Genomic DNA, 23354 nt, shown 5'->3' with positions numbered 1-23354 from the left:
AATTGCCCTTTTGTGATAGATTAAGCTGTAGTTGTGGTTAACTTTTCTTCCAGATTAGAAAATTATACGCACCTCGAATGTATCTATTCAAGGGAGGTTACAGTTAAGAAGTTCTGATTCTCCCATTGCTCAGTTTCAGTCATGAGCCCCACAGTTCTGAAAAGGGCATTCCTCTAACATAACTATATGATGCATTTCAGTATGACTACTTGAGGCCGTATCAGGATTAGCTTTACTGGTGCAGCACAGAGCCAAGTGCCTGTTTGCATGCACTAGCAGTGTGTAAAGTGAATTAATTTAACCTAATGCTTCTCTAAATGAGTGCGTTATTTTAGATAGCACAGCTCAGAAACAGAAATAAGCAAAACTTTCCTACTGTGTCTGATATGTACTGTCTTATTAAAATAAACCACTATATCTCAAAAAAATATAGGTTTACATCATTTAATTTGACACACTGCGGGTGCATAAAAACTTGCACTTGGCAAAAAGGTTCAAGTGTTAAGCCACCTAAAAATGTGGAAGTTTAAAGTGTGTTCTATTTTGGTTAGGCCAGCATTAAACATCTGGCCATTTTGCAAGCATTTTTCATGACTTTAGTGCTATAGAGCTGACCTGGAGTAGCAGCTGTGTCCCTTAGCTTGGACCTTATAACTCCAGCACTACTTTCTGAATCCTGGCTTCAGAGCTGTCAAAAAGTAGTGCAAAAACAGGAGATAAACAGTGTTCTGCCATATGCTATTTTTGTGAAAATATGAAAAATTATGTTTGAACAGAACTGTAACCTCTGTGTTCTGCAAGTGTGATAGTTCCTTACAAGTGATCATACACAAAAACATATTAGCAATGTTAAGGAGTGAATGAAGCCAATAACAAAGTTAATATGCAATATGACCTGTACAAATTGCAACTGGTTAGCCCGACCTCTATTGCTTTTTTCGGTCTTGCCTACCAGGCCGATCTGGTTGAGAAAGACCATATGAGAACTTTCAAAGGGCTTACAGTAAACCTATTACTTTGCATTAGATGGCTTTATTTTCACTCTCATTTACTTGCTTCTCAATCAGTGGGTTGCCTTCTTCTTGCATTTGTTCCTATCTCTTTACCAACCTATTGATTCACTGACTTGTATCCTTCCACTGCTCACTTTTAGGGAACAATTTTTCCTCTTTAATCAAGCACTATATGAAAGTACATGTTCTTTCCAGATCTTTCCCTCGTGTGCTTCTCTCTCTCCAACTACCAGCACCCCTGTGTTGCTCTCACCCTAGTGTGCTGCTCACTCGTGCTTTTCCCTGACTCCCCCTCACTTAGTGTTCTCTCCATCATACACTTCTCCGTCTACTTCTGTGTTGATCTCTCCCTTGTGTGTTGTATTTCCGCTCCTCCTTTTACCCACCTGCTCCTCCATCTATTTCCCCACAGTCCTGTACAGTGATTTAAATGGGAAAAAATAAGTGCAGGTACCTATTAAAATGAGTTAGAGGTGTGGCAAATGGGCGGGGCTAGGGGTGGGGCTAAGGGCAAGATCTGATGATACATAATGACCTCTGTACCAGTTACAACACATATCAAAAAGCATGAGAAATGCGTTTATGTAAACAAAACAGATTAACTCATTACACAAAAAGAAAGCCAAACAGGATTATATGATAACATTTCCTTGTTTTGTAATATTTACTGCTTCTTAACGCCTTAACCGCTGCGGTTTTTCTGGGGAGGGAGAGCGACGGGAGCACGGAAGGGGTTAATGCCATATATTATTTGTTGTTGTTTGGAAAATACTATATATTCTTAAGCATGCACACAGAGAGCAAAACAAGCTGAAATGAACACAAAAGTATTCCACTCATTCCTTTTAAAATATCTCCTGAGAGTGTCCTGATTCTCTCCCTCTTTCTCTCACAAAAATAGGCACACACAGGTCGGCAAGCACATAGACATATATATATATATATATTCACTGAAAAAACCATAGGTTATAGACCATATATAGTTAGGAATTAGCATTTACAAAACCTTGAAAATTCACTGAAAAAACCATAGGTTATAGACCATATATAGTTAGGAATTAGCATTTAAAAAACCTTATTTTACTCACACAAAACCATTGAAATTCCATATATAGTTAGTTGCACTAACTATATATTGCGCACCCGCAATCCACTGCTGATCATGTCACATATTACATCATTCATGACATGGTCAGTGACATCACTGATGACATCACTGATGACATCTCAAATGACATCACTGATGACATCACTGATGACATCATCCAGTGACTGTGTGTTTCTGTAAAGTTTAAATATGTTTTAGATATTGAAGAATGAGTAGATGTATAACTGTCTGGACGAAGGATTTAGTAGGTGCATGACTGAATGTATGAGTGAGTGATTAAATGTGTCTCACTGAGTGCATGGGTTAGTGACTAAACTGTCTTAATTTGTGCATCATTATGTCTGTTGTTCTGTAAACTACTGCATGTGTTGATCAGTAGCTATATGATTAACTATATGGGTTATTGATTGATTGTCCAAGTATTTGTATGGGAGACTGAGTGTGTGTGTGGCTGGCTGGGAGGTGTGTGACTCTGTGCAGATCAATGTGTACTTGTATCAATGATTGTATAAGAAAGTAAGTATGTGTTACTATATGTTTGAAAATGTAAGGTGCTCTATGTTTAACTGTATAGACAAGAAAATGGAAGTGTGATTGATTCTTTACAGGACTGACTAGGTGTGTGAGTAACTCCATGGATGAGTGGCAGAGTGTGAGTGTCTGTATAGGTATATGAGTGCATATGATAGTGTTGTAAAGATGAGTGATTGTATGTATGAATGATTGTATGGGTGAATGAGTGAATGTGTGTGTAGACGTAGGAATCAGTGAGTACGTATGTAGTAACTAGTATTGGTGTGTCAATGGTTTCAAAAATTATACTCTGTATTTAACACTGGGTGAAACAGAGGTTATATTAAAATGTGAGGAGATGCATTGTATTGTCACATGAATGATATCATCAGTGATGTGGTCATTGATGTCAAATGAGATGTCATCAGTGATGTCATCAGTGATGTCATTTGAGATGTCATCAGTGATGTCATCAGTGATGTCACTGACCATGTCATGAATGATGTAATATGTGACATGATCAGCAGTGGATTGCGGGTGCGCAATATATAGTTAGTGCAACTAACTATATATGGAATTTCAATGGTTTTGTGTGAGTAAAATAAGGTTTTTTAAATGCTAATTCCTAACTATATATGGTCTATAACCTATGGTTTTTTCAGTGAATTTTCAAGGTTTTGTAAATGCTAATTCCTAACTATATATGGTCTATAACCTATGGTTTTTTCAGTGAATTTCAATGGTTTTTTAATAGCAAATATCATAAGCTGTCGAATGTCAAGTACGTGGTAAGTGAAAACATTTTCGTGTTTATGCACACTGATCTGCTTTGAATGGTGCCCCCCCCCCCTCATTTCTATTAGGAGTACTCTCTCTTTGCAGATAGTGAAAGGTAGTTAACGCAGGCCTTTGCCCCCGTTGTAATCCGTCGTGCCTGCTTCTCTGTCCATTTGATTGATTGTTATCCAAGTATTTACTGTTTTAGAATTAGTTCTCTTTGGTTCATTCTCTATTTACAAACAAACACAGAGTCGCAATACTCTGTTTAGTCTTTGCAGATAACGAAAAATCGTGTAAAAAAAAAGAAAAGGAATCGAGCAAAATCAGTAGGCCACTAATGGGATCTCTTTTTGACCTCGCTAAAATAGAAACATTAGGAACAACCCCTCATGACAAATACAAAACTAGTGAGATGAACTGAACTCCACACAATGATGGCTGCAAAACAGCTCGGCTCCGCCACCCACCCCGCCCAAAATAACGATAAAGAGCGGCTGCCATGATTGGTTGCGGAATGGCCACAACGGAGCTACGAAATGGTGCTGCTCTCATGCTAACCCCAGCTTCGGTCTGAAACATCCAGAAACACTGTAGACTACCAATTCGATCAGTTCCGGTAGCGCCCCAATGTAACCCGGTAGAGAAGAACTAGCCCTCCCCTCTTTGACTGATGGTTCTTGTTGCCTGTCCCTTCTGTTGTCATTTAACAGAACTATTTAGCCTGCTGAAAGGGGTTGTGTTTCGACCGCTGGTTGGTGGAGACATTTTGACTATATTCTGGACCTGCGTTGTCGCGTAATGCGTCATATGACGCGCCGCGTTAGCGCATCCGGAAGTCATCCGGGGCGCGCAGCGCGTAACGTAAGCATAACAAGTCATGTGACTTGTTAATAAAACTTTTCATTGGTTCATTTTACTTTTCTTATTCTAATGATGAAAGCCTTGGTCATATCACCTAAAAATTACGCTTTTAATTACTTCCGAACATTATTTTCTCTTAAATATATGTTATAATGTTCCAGGCTAATGTACTTTCCCGGAAATTTTACAACTGTCCTGCAAGTAAAATATATTCTTTTTTCGAGAAAAAGAGCGTTTCTTCGTCCCATGACGGAGTCGTTGAGCAAAAGAGGGTCGACCTGCTGTCTTAGTCGCCGATACGCCTGAATATGAGATTCTTATCGATCACTTTATGTTGCAGGAATAGAAAACACAACAGCCCTTGACCATTTATCTTTACTGCGTTCCTTCGTATTATACCTTTTACCCTTCATGTAATTGGTCTGCTTTATTTCACTTGCCTTTTAATGATTCTAAAACAGTGACTATTATTAAAAACTTTACCAATGCATACACTACTACCATGTTTTCTTTTAAAAACCTTTATTGTGAAAATTTCATTATACAAATACGAGCCTATAACCACGTGGGCCTGCCACGGAGCAAACTGTAATCGTATATGATGAATAGACATTTACACTGTAGAGGAACGTAACGGGCGGGCCATTAGGTTGCAAAAACTAAGGTGTCTAACAGTTACGGAATCGGTGGACGTACATTTTATAATTAAAATACGACAGGGCCAGTTACAATAAAATTATCTAGATATACATTTGCGGGCAAGTACCATGGGTGACGTTAATTCGAATTTTCAACAGTACAGTAATCAATAACACATCAGAACTTAATATCAATATGGATGTCGAAATATTCTATCAATTCTCGTCCCCGCCCGCCATGTGCTTCAAAACTGCATACGTATCTCGTGATTTCAAGGTTCTGCAACCAGTACACAACAAGGAGTTACGAGTCCCATTTATTCCGGCGCCATTTTGGGCGAGGACGGGCAGGTCCAGGATATAGTCAAAATGTCTCTACCAACCATCGACTATGATGATGTTCATATGCTGTATTTATTAGAGTAACACTCATCTGCCCACATGAAATTAATTTACCACAATCTAAACATGTCATTTTAATCTTTCCAAAGTTCTTCTAAATATTTGGGACCGTTTCCCTTGCCTCTGAAGCTCTCAGTGCCACTTCTTTAATGAATGTACTAGCAGGTCAGGGGTTCTCCTCCAAATCTCTCTTTTATGCAGCACTATAATTAATTGGTGCCACCTCTCCATATGACGATGCATGGTATAGTTACCACAACTATATTTTTTTTCGGTTCCTCTGGAGAGTTCATCGTGGCAGATGAAGCGTGTAACATACCGGGCATTTACCTTTTTTTGCATGTACAGGAAAGGAAAAAAAAATCGAGCGTCCGAGTTCTAAGGTGTCCCAGGGCCATTTTAGTGGACCAGGCCCAAATCCAAAGAACAGCCATCTCACAGGCTAATGGGGCGACCCACGCCGAGTTTCAGCATTGTAGGATGACCACACAAGTACAGCAACTTGCTAGACATCACCTCGGTGCCATCCGGATCTCGGCGCCCCACTGCAGATGAAGTGCCTCTCAACTATGAAACCACCACGGTGACATCCGGATCTTGGCGCGTTGTGCTGCCTTCGGCCTATTCGCACATCGGTCCGCTACTGACGCCATCTCACAGGCTAATGGGGTGACCCACGCCGAGTTTCAGCATTGTAGGATGACCACACCAACTTGCTAGACATCACCTCGGTGCCATCCGAATCTTGGCATCTCAACGCCTAGTGGTATCTTCCATACAGAAAATATTGTTACGCTGCCTTTGGCCCCATTCGCACATCAGTCCGCAACTTAGACATCACCTCGATGCCATCCGGATCTTGGCATCTCAGCGCCTTGTGGTGTCAGTCAGAAAATATTGTTGCGCTGCCTTTGGCCCCATTCGCACATCAGTCCGCTACTGACACCCTCTCACAGGCCAATAGGGCGCCCCACGCCAACTTTTACCATTGTACGATGGCCACACCAGTGGCACAACTTGCTAGACATCACCTCGGTGCCATCCGAATCTTGGCATCTCAACGCCTAGTGGTATCTTCCATACAGAAAATCTTGTTACGCTACCTTTGGCCCCATTCGCACATCGGTCCGCAACTTAGACATCACCTCGGTGCCATCCGGATCTTGGCATCTCAGCGCCTTGTGGTGTATTCTCTTCAGAAAATATTGTTGAGCTGCCTTTGGCCCCATTCGCACATCGGTCCGCAACTTACACATCACCTCGGTGCCATCCGGATCTTGGCATCTCAGCGCCTTGTGGTGTCTTCTACTCCGAAAATATAGTAGAAAATATTGTTGCGCTGCCTTTGGCCCCATTCACACATCAGTCCGCTACTGACACCATCTCACAGGCCAACAGGGCGCCCCACGCCGACTTTTACCATTGTACGATGGCCACACCAGTGCCACAACTTGCTAGACACCACCTCGGTGCCATCCGGATCTTGGCATCTCAGCGCCTTGTGGTGTCTTCAAATCAGAAAATATTGTTGCGCTGCCTTTGGCCCCATTCGCACATCGGTCCGCTACTGACGCCATCTCACAGGCCAACGGGGCGCCCCACGCCGACTTTCAGCATTGTAGGATGGCCACACCAGTGCGGCAACTTACTAGACACCACCTCGGTGCCATCCGGATCTTGGCGCGTTGTGCTGCCTTCGGCCTATTCGCACATCGGTCCGCTACTGACGCAAACTCACAGGCCAACAGGGCGCCCCACGCCGACTTTCAGCATTGTAGGATGGCCACACCAGTGCGGCAACTTACTAGACACCACCTCGGTGCCATCCGGATCTTGGCGCGTTGTGCTGCCTTCGGCCTATTCGCACATCGGTCCGCTACTGACGCAAACTCACAGGCCAACGGGGCGCCCCACGCCGACTTTCAGCATTGTTGGATGGCCACACCAGTGCGGCAACTTACTAGACACCACCTCGGTGCCATCCGGATCTTGGCGCGTTGTGCTGCCTTCGGCCTATTCGCACATCGGTCCGCTACTGACGCAAACTCACAGGCCAACGGGGCGCCCCACGCCGACTTTCAGCATTGTTGGATAGCCACACCAGTGCGGCAACTTACTAAACACCACCTCGGTGCCATCCGGATCTTGGCGCGTTGTGCTGCCTTCGGCCTATTCGCACATCGGTCCGCTACTGACGCAAACTCACAGGCCAACGGGGCGCCCCACGCCGACTTTCAGCATTGTAGGATGGCCACACCAGTGCTGCAACTTGCTGGACACCACCTCGGTGCCATCCGGATCTTGGCGCGTTGTGTTGCCTTCGGCCTATTCGCACATCGGTCCGCTACTGACGCCGCCTCACGTGCCAACGTATTTTCTCCGCATTTTACACCCTATGCCGCATAACAGGTCATGTGACTTGTTTATAAAACTTTTCATTGGTTCATTTTACTTTTGGTTTCCTAATGATGGAAGGCATGATCATGTGACCTAAAAACAACACTTTTCATAGGATGAAAACTTTTTTTTTTTCCCAAACGATGAAAGCCCCACCTTGTTTCTGGATGTTTCAGACTGAAGCTGGCGTCAGCATGAAAGCACCACCATCTCGTAGCTCAGTCGTGGACATTCCGCGAGCAATCATGGCAGCCGCTCCCCACCAGAAGCCTGCAGGAGTCGGAGCCCCCAAAACTTTTGATGAATTCTCAAGGCGGAGGGGACGCTTTCGAGAATGGGGTCCAAGACCTAGCAGACAAGCGTCCGATTTCCAAGGTGTCCCAGGGCCATTTCAGTGGACCAGGCCCAAAAAGGAAACAGCCTGCCGCCATTTTGAGAGTCCTGTGACAGCCGCCTATCGCTGCACCGCAAGAGTGGGCGCAACTCAGCTGAATTGCGACTTTTGACACAGTGGACCAAAAACGGACGGAATGGCAACTGAAACGGTAAAGGGGCGCCCCACTACAACAGATGAGACTCCACCTGGAGAGGCCCGTTCACGCCGCCTCCCCCGGGGCGCTCCACGCCGTTATTCGGAGCAGCATTGTAGGATACCAAAACCAGTGCGGCAACTTACTGGACATCACCTTGGTGCCATCGTTCTGCTGCCTTGGAACTATTCGCGCAACAGTTTGCTACTGATGACCCACCCCCCGCGACGCCCCATGCCGTTATTTGCTGGGTGGCAACTTACTAGACATCACTTTCGTGTCATCTAGATTTCGGCGCGTTCTGCTGCCTTGGAACTATTCGCACAACAGTTTGCTACTGATGACCCACCCCCCGCGACGCCCCACGCCGGAAATCTGGACGTTGTGCTGCGTTGGGACTATTCGCACAGCCGACCGCTACTTCGTTGTTTTTCCCTAAAAATGTTTATATGTTATTACTATTTTTGTTTTCTTGTATATATTTATAAATTATTAAAGTTTTATAATCTTACTACTTTGTCGGAGTGCTATATATTTTTAATGTGACACATAATTGTAAAAACTTTGATGTACAAACAGTCATCCCTGGAATCTTCCGCTTCAGGCTCGGTCCCCTCCCCAATCACAATACAGGATGGTTTTCAGATAATAGCAACGCTTCTGCTGTGACGGATCTCATCGAGTGTGGGCCTTGATCTACTATAACTCCTTTGAAGAGGGGTGATTCTTTACAGCTGTGGCCATAAACTACATCTGCAGGGCTAGCTGATAACCTAGGACCAGCCTGGACAATCGGACACAGAGGAAAAGGAGTGTCAGAGGGTGCGGTAGTGAATAGGGCGAAAGGGAGGTGTCGGGCGGGCACAGGGTGTGATTCTCAGGGAACAGCAGCGCAGATGGGGGAGGTTTATTACCCATGCATAAGACAGAGAGCGGGGGTGACCACTGCCTGGGGGAGATGCTTGCGAGGGTGGGGAGCCATGCTAAGGATCGACAGCGTGCACAGAGTGGGTCTGGTCAAGGCATCTAAAATGGCTGCCGTGCACGACAAAAGTGTGGCATTTGAAAAAAGACAAGATGGCGCAGACAATGTTTTTCAACACTTCCTGATTTCCTTCGAATCGAACGTTAACAGACGTTGGGGCATATTACCAAAGTTAAGCGATATTTATCCCTAACGATGCTTAGCAACGATTTTTTTACCGTCAGAAATTATCGCAGATAAACCTTGCTATTATCAAGGTTTATCGGAAATACGATAAAAAACGACCGCAATGCATTAATATCGCTGAAAACTCAGCGATATTCATGCATTACCGAGCTAATGCTCTTAGCCATGTTATCCACCTCCCATTGGATAACATGGCTAAGAACTGCTCAGGGCAGGTGGTAGCTTTTGGAGATATTCGCCCTTATCTCGAATATTTCCAAAAGTTGATAATAGGAGATAGCGATGTTAGCGACTGTTTCCAGTCGCTAACATCTTGGCATGCCCACTTTGCATGTCATTAGTGATAAATATCACTCACATGCAAAGTGGGGCCCAAGATGGTCGCTATCTTCTACTAGCCGTCGCTAACTGGTGTTAGCAACAGCTAGGTAATACACATATAATTTTATCTCCGCGAAGCGGAGCGCTGTTACAGATATATATCTTGTTTCTGAACGTTAATTTCTCAAAATGCACTGAAGCACATATATTGAGACCTAGCAAAGGCACATCGGGCTACCAGTCCCTACAATTTTGCCAAGTTTCGTGCAAATCCATTCAGCTGTTCGATCCTACCGAGAGACAAGATGGCGGCCGCTACGGACTGTTTGGAATGTTTACAGACACCGGAGAGCCAATCAGCTTCGCTTCGCAAAGCTCCGTAACGCGAAAAGTACGCGAAGCGGTGCGCTGTTACAGATATATACCTTTTTTTGAACGTTAATTTCTCAAAATCCACTGGAGCACATATATTGAGATCTAGCAAAGGCACATCGGGCTACCAGTCCCTACAATTTTGCCAAGTTTCGTGCAAATCCATTCAGCTGTTCGATTATTATTATTTTTATTTTTTTTTGCCCCGCGGGGCCCTTTTAAAACCTCCACATCAAACCTAGGGGGTGAGCGACAATGTACTATGCCCCCTTATGGTCATTTGCCCCTTCGCTTTGGCCTCCTCTTGTCTCTCGATCCTACCGAGAGACAAGATGGCGGCCGCTACGGACTGTTTGGAATGTTGACAGACGCCGGAGAACCAATCAGCTTCGCTTCACAAAGCTCCGTTGCGCGAAAAGTACGCGTAGCGGAGCGCTGCCCAGTCCGCTGTTACAGATATATATCTTTTTTTGAACATTAATTTCTCAAAATCCACTGAAGCACATATATTGAGACCTACAAAAGGCACATCGGGCTACCAGTCCCTACAATTTTGCCAAGTTTCGTGCAAATCCATTCAGCCGTTCGGGCTAAAAGTGAGGCCAACCGCCCTATGGAAATTAACATGGGAAAAACGCGTTTTGGGACCCCCCTTTTTTCTCGGCCCCCCCTTGACGAACACCCCCAAAATTTTCAGGGGCTGCTCAGAAACAAAATGTGCCATTTTCCTGAAAATTTCAGCCAATTCCGTCCACAAACGCCAAAGTTATTAGACATAGAATTTTCAAAAAACCCATAGAGAAAAAATCCTAACTATATATACCTACTGGCGACCGCCAGTAGGTAATATATATATATATATATATATATATATATATATATATATATATATATATATATATATATATATATATATACATATGTATGTATAAACGATTATTAAAGTTAACAAGAAATGCACAGGTTTTTTTACTCCACAAATTTGTGTTAAAACACCATTTCAAAGCCCATTCATGATTTCAGTACTCAACAAATAGCTGGTATTATTATGTGAAGAAAGTGGCAATCCTAACTTCACCTGTCACCTCACTTGTATACATTCATCCCTCTCCCTTCCTTCTATGCTTGTTTTTTATACACTCATCGTCTAATATTTTTACATATCTTTATTTCATTGGTAGACTAGTGTTTATTATGTCATCTGTTGGAACGATCCTTTATCTTATATAAATAACTTTATAGAATGTTCGGCAGATTTGATCTTCTGAGAGCTGTTCTTCACACGTTACTGAATCCACCTGCATGTGGGCCCTTAGGATGTTACTACTTGAATAAACATCATTTATCCATTTTATATCTTCATTTCCTGCTTCGACGGAGGAGCACACAAAGGAAAGCAGCCTCTGTGCTGAACAAAAAGATTAAAAAAACAGCTTTGGGAAGGTAGAGGATTGTGTGGGGTGCCGCTCGCTTTAGTACTGCCAGTGCATTTGCCTAAATGGGACAGGATTACTAACTGGCAGCCCCAGCCCATTTCACATGCCTGATGGAGGAAGGTGGTGGGGGGCCTCAACACTTTAAGCCTAATAGCCGTTGTGCACCTGATCAACAGTGCAGGGTCTGTCTAGACCATGGGTACTCACAAACTTTCTGTCGGGGGCCAAATTTACAGTGTGCTTTGTGGCCGAGGGCCGCACTGTTAGGGGTGGGGTTAGTGGGGGCGGGATCAGTGGGGGCGGAGCTAGAGTAAAAAAAACTGGTTTATCCTCACATGCTCAGACATACTCATACTCACTTACTGACAGTCAGTTTCATTAATTCTTGCTCACTACCTGTCACTAAGTCTCCCTCTCACTCACACACACACATCCATTCAAACACGCATTCACACATACAGACACAACACACACTTTAAAGCTTTTTTTTAACTTATCCCTGAGGCCAGTAAATGTCCCATTCCAGCTCCTGGTTCCAATTTGCATTACGCTATCAGTGAATAATAAGATATTATTCACTATTAGTGTGATAACAAATAGCTCCTTATACCCATAAATGCTTACCACTGCTGTGTTCTTGGCACTGATTTGCCACTTGTGGGGTCAGGGATCTCAAAGGCAATGTTAGGAGTTGCAAGAGGATAGCCAGTGGCCACAGCTGCAGCCTCTGGTAGGCCCTAAATATCTTAGATTTGGTGCTATTGGCACTCTGGACTGGTGAAAGACTCATTTCCAGAGGAGATTTTTTTAAACGTTTTTTTTCGTGGGCTTTTGCAGTCTGAGGAACTTAGCAGCTGAAACCACGCTCCATTACAGGCAGTGTCGATGTCATGTATGTACACAGGGTGCATCACCATGTTACTGTCAAGCATAGAACTGAAAACACGCACAAAAACAAAAGCTTCACGGAGGAGTTCTCTCGTCACTAGATCGTGATAAAGGGCCCTGCCTTACAGAGGGATGGCTCCGTCTTTGCCCCAAGTGTGCACTAAAAGTAGATTCTAAACCAGTGACCTGCTTGGCCACTTCCACACACAGCAGTGACGGCTTCCCTCACGCTCCACTTCTTCCAAACCTCTTTGAGTAACATGCACCCCTTCAATCTTCGCGTACTCCCCAAAGATTGGATACCAACCCTGTGCATTGTGTTTAGAAATGTGTCCCATGATCGCTAAAATGTAACATGAGTGGCACCACAGCTACGCTCTGTTTATTGATGCTGGTCGTGTAAGTTTAAAAACACACAATTCTCCAATGTACTTTAAAAAGAACAGCGCCACCTACTGTCGCATGCACATACATAAATATGCAAAACCACGGAATAAACATGTATATAACATTTTAGCCCCCTCGAAGATCCTGAAGAAAAACTTCACATTTATGTCAAACCCCGAAGGATATGTTTACATTTTGCATTATTAATTAGGTCTAAAAATAGAACAAAAAAAACAGATGACCAGCAATAACAGTGATGCCAATTGCATACACTTACTTGTTTCGGAGAGGCACCATTTATTTCAACAGGGCACTGAGTCTCATCTTCTTCAGTTGGGCACACACTGCTTTCATTCGCGCCGTGGTGAGCAACTTGTAGTGCCTTCTTTTTAAACCCTCACCTGCCGCGACATAGGGACGCAATCCTATGACGTCAAAGTGGCAGGTGAGTGCGGGGGCCGCAGGTCAGCATGCAAGTAGGTGAGGGCGGGGGCGCAGGTCAGCATGCAAGACACTAATTGTCTGCGCATGCCCATTTCTAGGTAAATGCGGCCCCCCGAGGAATCACAAAAGCAGTAATGGTCAAGTCCGTGACTGTTCTTGTTTTCCCTGGGGGGCCGCAAGGAGAGGTCTGGCGGGCCGTACTTTGAGTACCGCCGGTCTAGACCCTGTCCTGCTGATCACAGCATGAAGCAGGGCAAGCCCTCTCAGACCTCTGCTGTCTGGGGCCATTCAAGTGAGCGCTGCTGGAATCTCCAGCAGCGACTCTGCAAAGGGCCTTTGAGGGGCTCTGTGACTTGCAAGCTCCTCGGAGGCAGAGGGGGGTCTGCTCTGATCTGGAGAAGACACTGAACGCCTGCTGTGCTCTCAATGAGGGCACCTCCCCCTAAGTAAAGTGCCGGTACTGACGGACAGAAAATTCGGAAGTGCCGGTTCTCAGTACCGGTGAGTACCGGCCCTATTTAAAGCACTGGTCCTGTATTATTGTTGCACTTTATCACAAAAAAATGAATAGAATGACACAATCTGCAACTGCAGTCCCATCATTGTGCCTTTTTTCTTGGATGATACAGGGTAGCATTGGAAAAAAGCACTTTGCTTTTGCTTTGCCAAGGCTTATTAACATTTTTTTTGTGCAGCTGTCTGTGATTTAGCCATACATTTTCTCTTTGAGTTATACTGTATGCCCCACTGCCTGGTGCAGAGCCGGCAACCGAAAAATAAAACAATGTTCTGAGCCAGCTTGCGCATGGAGGGACGGGGCATAGGAGGGGGGAGGAGACATGCGTGTGCACTCCCTAAGTACGCACATGTGTTTAGTTGGCAGTCTCAGCCAACCAAACCACACATGCCACTTTGTTAGTGCCGGCCGCCACTGGATTTAACCCAGTTCTGTGACTGTGGGTGAATGTTTAACAATGTTCGGCCTTCTGTTCATCATCTTTTTTGTGTTGTTACAGTTATTATGAGGTCATCAAAATCAAGGTCATTTAGTGACTTCCTGTGCCGAAAATCAAAAACATAGGGAAATTTCTTTAACGAGAATCCTCAAATTGTTAAGCAGGCCTTTCCCTCACTGTGTGCTCAATGCTTGCATGATAAAGCTTCGCTTCTCTGCTTTTTAGCTAGGATCACACTATGATAATAGCCAAAAATTGCGATAATACAGCAGAGTCTTAGAGCGGTTAGTGGTGGGAATAGGACTGTTGAAAATGTTAGACCTATAGTACCGCCTACCCATACTATGGAGAGATTTACCCCCCCTCAGTGGAAGATACCTTGTTTGCGATTAAGTCTTTGAGATCCGGTGCCCCTGGTGATACATGCCCGGCCCCGGTGTTGGCTGCAGTGGCAGAATCAGTGGCATCAGAGGTTTCGCAAATAATGGGCCTATCCTTTAAAACATCTAAGGTTCCCGTGGAATGGAAACAGGCAAAGCTTCTTCCCCTATTGAAGAAGACGGGTGCTGATCCTACTGTGCCGGGCAACTATAGACCTATTTCCCTGCTTCCAGCCATGGCGAAAATTGGAGAGAAACTTGCCTTTTGTCAGCTGAATGCCTTTGTGGAATCCTCGGAGGCTCTTCATCCTGCAGAGTCTGGCTTTCGTGCAGCACACAGCACGGAGTCAGCTTTGGTGGAGTTCTCAGAGGCAATTAGGGAGTGTTTGGACAGTGGCGGCAGAGCGGCTCCAATTTTATTGCACCTCTCTGACGCATTTGACACTGTCCCGCACTCACTCCACCTGACTCGATTGGCTGAGATTGGTGTGCTGGGCTCAGCACTAGAATGGGTGAAATCTTTTTTGTCCGATAGGTCCCAGCAGGTTTGGATTCCACCTTTTTCTTCCTCGGCCAAGCCTCTTACCACCGGGGTACCCCAGGGGTCTATATTGAGCCTCTTGCTTTTTAATGTGTACCTTACCCCGCTTATAGAGCTGGCTGAACAAATGGGGGCCAAAATTATAGCGTATGCAGATGATACGCAACTTTTATTTACATGGCCTGATACAGCACTCAACACTGAGGTCATTTGTTCTTGTCTTTCCTCCTTTTTTAATTGGTTAGCAGTGGCACTGCTAAAATGCAACAAAGACAAAACAGAAATTCTGTTGTATGCCCAATTTCCGCCTAATTTCAGAGAACTCTTGTGGCCTCCGGATTTTCCCCAACCAAGCTCAGTTACCATCCCTGCAAAGAACTTGGGAGTATGGTTTGGGGAGGATCTGAGATTTGAGGCACACATAAAAAAACTTACTGGGGTGTGCTTCGGATCTCTCAAGGCTATGAGAAAGTTCTTTCCATATCTTCCATCTTCAGCAAGAGAGTCGGTCGCGAGGGCTTTACTACTATCACGGCTCGACTATGCCAACTCTCTGCTTAGTGGAACGCCAGCCTTCCTAGTCGCCAGATTACAGATCATCCAAAATGCGACGGCAAGACTTTTGTGAAATGTGCCCAGTAGAGAGAGCGTACGAAGCCATTTGAAGGAACTACATTGGCTGCCGGTGATTCAAAGGATCACTTTTAAAATCCTAACACTAGCATTTAAAGCAGTCAATGATCTTGGGCCTGCCTATCTGAAGAAAAGATTCAGCCGCTACACCCCCACTCGATCTTTACGCTCAGCTGATGGTAATTTACTGAGTGTACCCCGCTTTCGGCGAGTGCGCCTTGGAGGCCAGTCAATTGCCGTCCTTGCGGCTTCGGCCTGGACCACTCTGCCTTTGTTCTTGAGATCAATCCAGAATTTCGTACCTTTTAAGAAGGCACTGAAAACGCATCTTTTTAGATCTGCTTATTAGACCTTTTAATTTCTTCTGTTCCCTTTTGGCCACCTGCTTGTTTTTTCCTTTCGCGCCAGGATACTCTGGTAGTAACAGAGCGCGTTATAAAACAGCTAAAATAAAATAAATAAATAAAATAAATAAATAAAATATTTACACGCTACATATGTACATTCCCTTTTCCAGCTGATGTGATTCCAGTCAACAGCTCAAAATGCTGCCCTAATTCAAAAACACTGTCCCTAGTATTGGAATAAAGCAGAGACTTCAGGAGAAATATGGACAAATTTGAACACATGATGTAACCTCTGTAATTAAAACATTTTTTTTAAAAGTAGAACAATATGGGAGCAATTACTGAGAAAACGTTAAGCTTGCTCTCAACGATTCACAATTGGGAACTGAGAAGTAATATACGTAAATTAAAATCAAAGAACAACTAAAGGAGGAGAGGAGACAGCTACCAACAAGCGGAAAAAACGTGGCATGCACATTTTAAGTGTTTCTCTCATGGCATGCGCATTTTAAGTGTTTCTCTTTCACCTTATCTTTCTTCATTGCAACTGTTTGACAACCTCAGCACTTGCTCACAACAACTCCTAATAGGCAGTAATTGGAACAAATACTAACTCTTTGCAAGCGACTCACAAACATCCAAGCACCCTCAGGGGAGCCCAGCTGGAGAGCTTTGATGTCTGTTAGATCTTCCCCAGCCCGGGGTTCATTTGCTCTGCTGCTTTTATCCTTGAAATGTACTTAAACGAGCACCGCTTGTGATTTGGGATTAAAAATATATGTGGCTGTTTGCAATGTCATGTAGTGGAGGATATTTATACAGCAATCACCAAATGCATAGCTAGAATTTAAATTAAACGATTTTGGAAATTGAGTACATTAAGCAATTATGCTTAAGTACATTTAATTGCCTTATATCATGTGTCGAGTGTGAATCTTTTGATCGAGAAAAATATGTTGAAATGACGTGTGATGGGTAGAGCCAAATGTAACCACTTGCAACTGCAGCACCAATGCGCAGGCCTGAGTGCGCTCTCAACCTCAGAAGTTATGCCTTTTAGTTTACTGCGAAACCGGGATATAAGGGAGCATAGTTAGTGCGTGCGTCGGGGTACATAGCACCTGTGCTACACCACCGTGCAACTGTAGCACGGAAGTGAAAAATCTAAGTTTTAAAAAACTTCTTAAAAAACAGAAGTGGTTATGGATACTAGGTCTTGGATGTGTGGTACGCTGCTCCCTGCACTAATAAAACGGTTATTAATTAAGCGGTATATTTACTAAAGATTTGCACAGGCGATTGTGAGCTGCATAGCATCTATTTGCTGTATATTAAAGGGCCCGCAATCGCAGTGCAATTCCTGCATTGTGCCACAAGCGGCCAGGCAAACATTGGTAAATATAGCCCTACCTGTTTATGTGCAAAATAGTAGGTAACATAAATGGTACATTTTCAAACGTATTATTTGTAATATGTGAAGGGTTTCGAACAAAAGGCACATTTTCCATTGAACAAAATATCTAAAGCAACTGTCTCCACAAGAACTCAACACCTTTAGAGAGAAGGAGGCTAGTATTATTTAGCTATCATTTTCATGGTGCTGATCATGAAGTGAGCGATTCAAAATATACAGGGAGCGTTTATGACACCTCTAGATTTGAGAAGAAACTCTTTGGAATGTATTGGGAGTGCAAATGTATTACTGGCTGGCTTGCCACTTACTTGATTTAAGGAATCAGACATCACTCTTTCTCAGAGCCGATTATTGGCTCTCACTTGACTTACACGGTCAAGTGTAAGGTCATCTGCCTTATCTGTCGCACAGTGTAAGGTACCTCACTTCAGTTTACTGCAAATAATTACGATACATATACAAATATATGCATACCAGAAGGCTCTGCTCAGCATCCTCAAATCTGCTTTTGCCACACTTTAAAAGGCAAGGAGTAGATGGCTTACTAATAGACCCTAAACTGTGCTCCACTCTTCCACTTTCCCCCAAGCATCTTCAGAATCTTGATGCCAACTCAATTTGGAAAAGTCATTAACACATGACTTTTCCTTTCCTTAATTGATTGTCAATGCCTAGCTCAGTGAGACCTTCGTTTTGCATCTGGAGTTTCTAGGGCGATAAGAGCACTTAATGAATCATCTACTTATTGCGTTTTACATTTATTGGCACTGTTTTTGTTTATATTGAGCCTTAGTTGGCAACACTGACCTGCAGAGGTGTGCAGCAAGCTGTGTTGACCCTCGTGCTGGCTAAGGTCCCCTGCAGATAGGATCTTATCCTATATTCACCAGTTGAGTGAGTGTTGAACCCTTTCGAAGGATTGCTCGACTTGTTAGTGCTTTGTGGTGCCTCATAATCCCATGGGACCACCATGGGGCACATTCGTGGTGTTACTAGTCTCCTTGTCAGGCATCCACAGAGACTGATCAGGCTAATCTTTCTTGTACATGTCTCCTCCACATTACGATAAAAATTCGGGGGGTTTACAAAGTACCTCATAACAGTTTACTGTGGTCCCTGAGTGTCTGATGTAGGGAATACAAAGGACGCAATTGGAAGTAAAAGGTTAATAATATAGGACGATGAATATAGTGGGCGTTTGGTGTTGCTGATCTTTTTTCTAATAAGGGGCACATCAAGGAAGGATTTAGTCGGAAGAGTATGAGCAAATGGATCATTCACAATGATGCTATGGGCTTGCTTTGGTGTGGTGCCAAAGATTTGGTCACAGTGATCAGGTTTCGGGAGAATGCTGGCCAGACTCAGATTCTGTTATTGGCTGCAGACTTAGAAAGATGGGATGGTTTTTAGAGTGATGCGGTGGTGGTCAAGCGCAATAGATTGTCTTATCGTGCTTGAATCAATATTTTTCTATAATTAGATTCTAACAGTGTTTATGTGACAGTGAGTATTCAGTAAAGTTGCTATCAACTTGTGTTTTGGTGCATTTTTGCGGTAACCTTCCTTGGTCCCGGACTGCAATGTGGAATGAAACATTTTATTCAAAACGATATGCCTAGTTAAAATTATGTTGGGGAGAACCACACAAATGAGTTGTAAATGCAACTTAATCTTACCTAGGCATTCAGAGTTCGGGATAAACTAGTCAAAAAATTAATATAGCTTGGTTGTGGTACATACAAAAATGAAGAAAAAAAAATCTTCTCCAATGGGTTTTGGGGTTGCATCAGATGGGCTCTGCAGAGAGCAGAGCGCCTATTTTATTCACCTGCATGGTGTAAAGTGAATTTATTTTGCCCCTTATTTTTCTGAGTTAGTACTTTATTTTCAGACAGCACAGCTCAGAAGCAGAAAGAGGAAAACCTTGCTTACTGTTTCCGACTTGTGCTACGTGAAAATAAACCACTAATTCAGAGAAATATCAGGGTAAAAGAATTCATTTTGCACCCGCAGGTGCATAAAACTGGCGCTCAGCTCTGCACTGCGCCAGAAAAGACCATCATGATACAGCCCCGGGCCTGCAACGGACCTGAATTTGAACCTATTGGATATTTGTTATATCATTTCACCTTACAGAGAGTGATTCTATTGGAACACAATCAGGTACTATTTTACATGTAAATAGTACTCTCAGGGACATATTATAAAGGGGGACGATAGGAAATTATCGCCGCTTTAGCGCCCTATTAGCAAGCTGTCGCTAACAGCTTGTAGGCGATAGCGAGCGGTTTGGGGCCCGCTTTGCATGTCAGCGATATTTATCGCTAATGACATGCAAAGTGGGCGTACCCAACCTGTTAGCGACTGAAAGCAGTCGGTAACATCGCTATCGCCTATTACCAACATAGGCGTGGCGATGGAAATATTTGCGCTAAGTGCGAATATATCCAAAAACTAACGCCTGCTCAGACCAGTTCTTAGCCATTATATCCAATCCAAACTATTAAGCGTGCTTTGATGTGGCAAACAGCATTTGTGAAGGCGTATGTTTATATGCATTAGCACAGTAAAGTAAGAGAAATTGGCTTTGCAAAACGTATTCAGCATGGTTAGTCTATGCAATGTGGATTCTAACCGAGCCAATTGTACCTCACCCAGAAAAAGTTGCCTCATTACCCCCATGGAAGTTCTCCGCGTCATAGTACTCACACATGAGGCTGTTCTGGCTCCAGACTTGTTTCGCTAAGCTTTCTTTTTTATTTCTAATAAAACCCCTACCCTCCTACTCCACTTCCTGTTCCTGTTTCTGTCTCTAGTAAATAGACGTTCATTATAGATCCAGATTTACAAGCCCGTTGTGCTTCCTTGCGCCGCCATTGCACCACTTTTTTTGACGCAACGGTGGTGCAAACAATGAGGCCAATTTACAATGTGACACATCTAGGGAGCTGCGTCACGTTGTAAAGCCCTGTGTCACATTATACCTGCATCAGGTACAATGTATTCAGAGTGGGCGTTCCTATGCAAAAAGCCTTGCCGAACTGACGCAGTGAAATTTTCAACATTCACTGCGTCACTCTACACCTTCGCTGCATCAAAATCCATATGCCTGCTCAGACCAGGCGTAAGTAATGACGCAGGGCTTTTTGAATGGGGCTCACCTATCTGTTGTGGTGCATTGCTGGAGTTGCGTCACTTTCATGAGCAACTCCAGCAATGTGTCACTTTTGGGCCAACAGATGCCTCAGAATTTCCAACGCATCTGTTAATCCTTGCGCCGTGGAGCACTGTATTGTAATACAGCGCATACATGGTGGCGCAAGGACATTTGGCGGTGGCGCAAGGAAACTGGCGCATCTATGCAGATGCATCAGTTCCTTGTAAATCTAGCCCTTAGTGGATTTAATGCTCCAAGCCGATAAGAAACTAGTGCTGCAATTGTCAAATACTCAGTTTTGTCGTAGTTTAGAAGGCAATGGCTGAATATTAATATCAGAACCATAGCTGGAAAAGTAACCTTTTTTGCAAGTTAATGGATTTTAGTAGTTTTGTTTTAATCTGACTGTCTAGAAGACTTGTCCACATTTGTATGTTACTTCATAGATTGCATATTTGAATGAACAAAAAAAAGGCAGATCAGTGACTCGGTTAAAAAAAGTGCCAAGAGCTCGTTTCCATTTATTTTTTATTGTGATGAAACTGCGCACGTCTGAGTCATCCATGAGCACCATTATAAGGTGAGTGGGAGTAATTGTCAATTAGGCAGCAGGACATTTCATAATTTGAGACCTCAGGATTTTGTGTAGAGGTGATGCTTCCTTAACACTCAATGTTACAGGTTACAGGAAGCTCAGTTCACCTAAAATAGTATTTGTTGCACATCACAACCAGATAATTTAAAGTCGCAATTTGTACATGTATTATTACTGTAAGTTATCATCGTATGCTTTTAAAATGTAATGGTAAGAATGTGCCAAATTCGAAGCAGCACCTGGTGTTTGTTGTTTTGTGTTTTGTTTGGTTCAGATAAAGATTTGTTATTTTTCTAAACAGGTGTGGTGTCAATTTGTATTTTCACTGTGCGACTGTGTTTTATGTACGAAAATACACATTGCCTCTGAGATAGGCCTGAATGCTCATGCCAAGCTACTAAAGGAGTGAGCAAGGGTTATTTTGGGTGTGTAATCCCTTGCCCTGACTAGAAGGATGGGTCCCTACTTGGACACGGTGCATACTAATGCCAACTAGAGACCCCCATTTCTAACACAGTCTTTTTTTAAGTTGGCAAGGCCAGGAGGTTTGTGAGATTTTCATCATTGGAAATGTTCCTGGTTTGTTCTTGCCCCTGACAGAAAAGTTGTTATACATTGTACGCAATAATTTACTATCATTTTGAATTAATGTTTCTTATAATCTAGGTCAGCGAAGTTTATCTTTTATAGAGTTCTGTGCACAATTGCATTTCCATGCAAGGTTTGTATATGCATATATACCTTTTATGACATAAATTGTTGCACCATTCGCAATTATCAAATGTTGAGGATGTGTATAAATTTAGAACTTCCTGAAGTTGCAAACATTTCCTTAGAACTTGAAAAAAGTTGTGAAAAAAGGAGTGTCAGATGTCAAACGTTAAGTTTTATGACATGTCCTCTTTTGCCAGTTAAATGTACAGCCCAATGGGCAGTCAGAAGAACCAAGAGGCTTGCTCTGGATTCTTGATGAGGAAGTGTTGATCCAAGGGTCAAACGACAACACAGTTCTCGATCGACTGTGCTCGTACTTCGAGAAGAAAGACAGCGACAAAGAAGGTAAGAGCATTGGCTTATTTGCTAGAGTGGACTAAAAGTGAAAGAAGATGGTTAGTGTGTTCTTGGGACCAGCAGAAAAGCTGACGACAGAACAGAAATAAAATGCACTAGCATTTGGTTTCACTACTGAAATTTCTAAATGTATTAAAGACATTCACGTAGTACAGTAGGGCCTTTGTTCATAAATGTGTGATTTTACATGTTTAACGATTGTTAACAATATTTTTGTCGTATATTAAAACATGTCTGTGCTGTTAGAGTAATGTTTGTCATCTTGCATCAGACATCTTGAAATATAAGTTCTTGTGGTCTATATTCTGAAAAAAAAGAAAAATATTGTGTTAGAACCACAAAAAATAACAATAGAGAACAAAACTAAGAATCCACAAAATGATTTTGCATATTCTATCTGAATAGTTGTGATTATTATGAAACAGTTCCCTAAACAGTGACCAGGCCTTCATTTGGGCAAAGGATCAGGGGAAGGCTACAAGTGTATTTGTATAGATTGGAAGCTTCTTTGCTTTGTTCTATTCATATTTGGCAGAACTCCCTGCTAGCCCTTCTGCAAGCATCAACCCAGCACATTCTGAGACAAGGACTATCACCAGCTTAAATGGTTTGGGTACCTGAGGAATCATTTCAAAGCCACATTGACTCTGTCATGCAGAGGGTCCAACATTTGGATTATCTGCATGCTAGCTGGATATAGATTGCAGAATGAGAGTCTAAGTGGACTAGCGTGTGCCCTGGTTTCTGTGCGTACCTGTGCTGTAGACTCACAAACCAGTTGTCCTGTGGGTCACACAGCCTTTTGCCCCTATCAATACTAAGAAATCTCCTCTTTTTGAGTTATTGGTGAAGAATAACTCGGATTTTGAGGTGGTGAGATAGCCATAATTTGTTTTTATCATTTATTTACATTTCATGGATACTAGCAAACCAGTATCTTAAACTGGGAAATTAGTAAATCTCTATTCCATAACTAGTGGCTGTGGTACTTGGCTCCAG

General features: G+C 43.3%; 1 protein-coding gene across 1 annotated transcript in view; it reads left to right on the top strand.

The window, feature by feature from the left end:
* MYO18B (myosin XVIIIB) overlaps positions 1 to 23354 on the top strand; it is a 1710199-nt gene that overhangs the window by 618511 nt on the left and 1068334 nt on the right. Inside the window, exon 18 of the mRNA XM_078665559.1 lies at positions 22196 to 22343. Within this exon, the coding sequence (XP_078521685.1) occupies positions 22196 to 22343 (148 nt within the window). The remainder of the gene's footprint in view (positions 1 to 22195; positions 22344 to 23354) is intronic.

Source organism: Lissotriton helveticus, chromosome 11, assembly GCF_964261635.1.
Source record: "Lissotriton helveticus chromosome 11, aLisHel1.1, whole genome shotgun sequence".
In the NCBI taxonomy this organism is placed as follows: domain Eukaryota; kingdom Metazoa; phylum Chordata; class Amphibia; order Caudata; family Salamandridae; genus Lissotriton; species Lissotriton helveticus.
The sequence above is the reverse complement of the archived record's forward strand: the minus strand, read 5'-3'. Positions and strand labels throughout refer to the sequence as shown.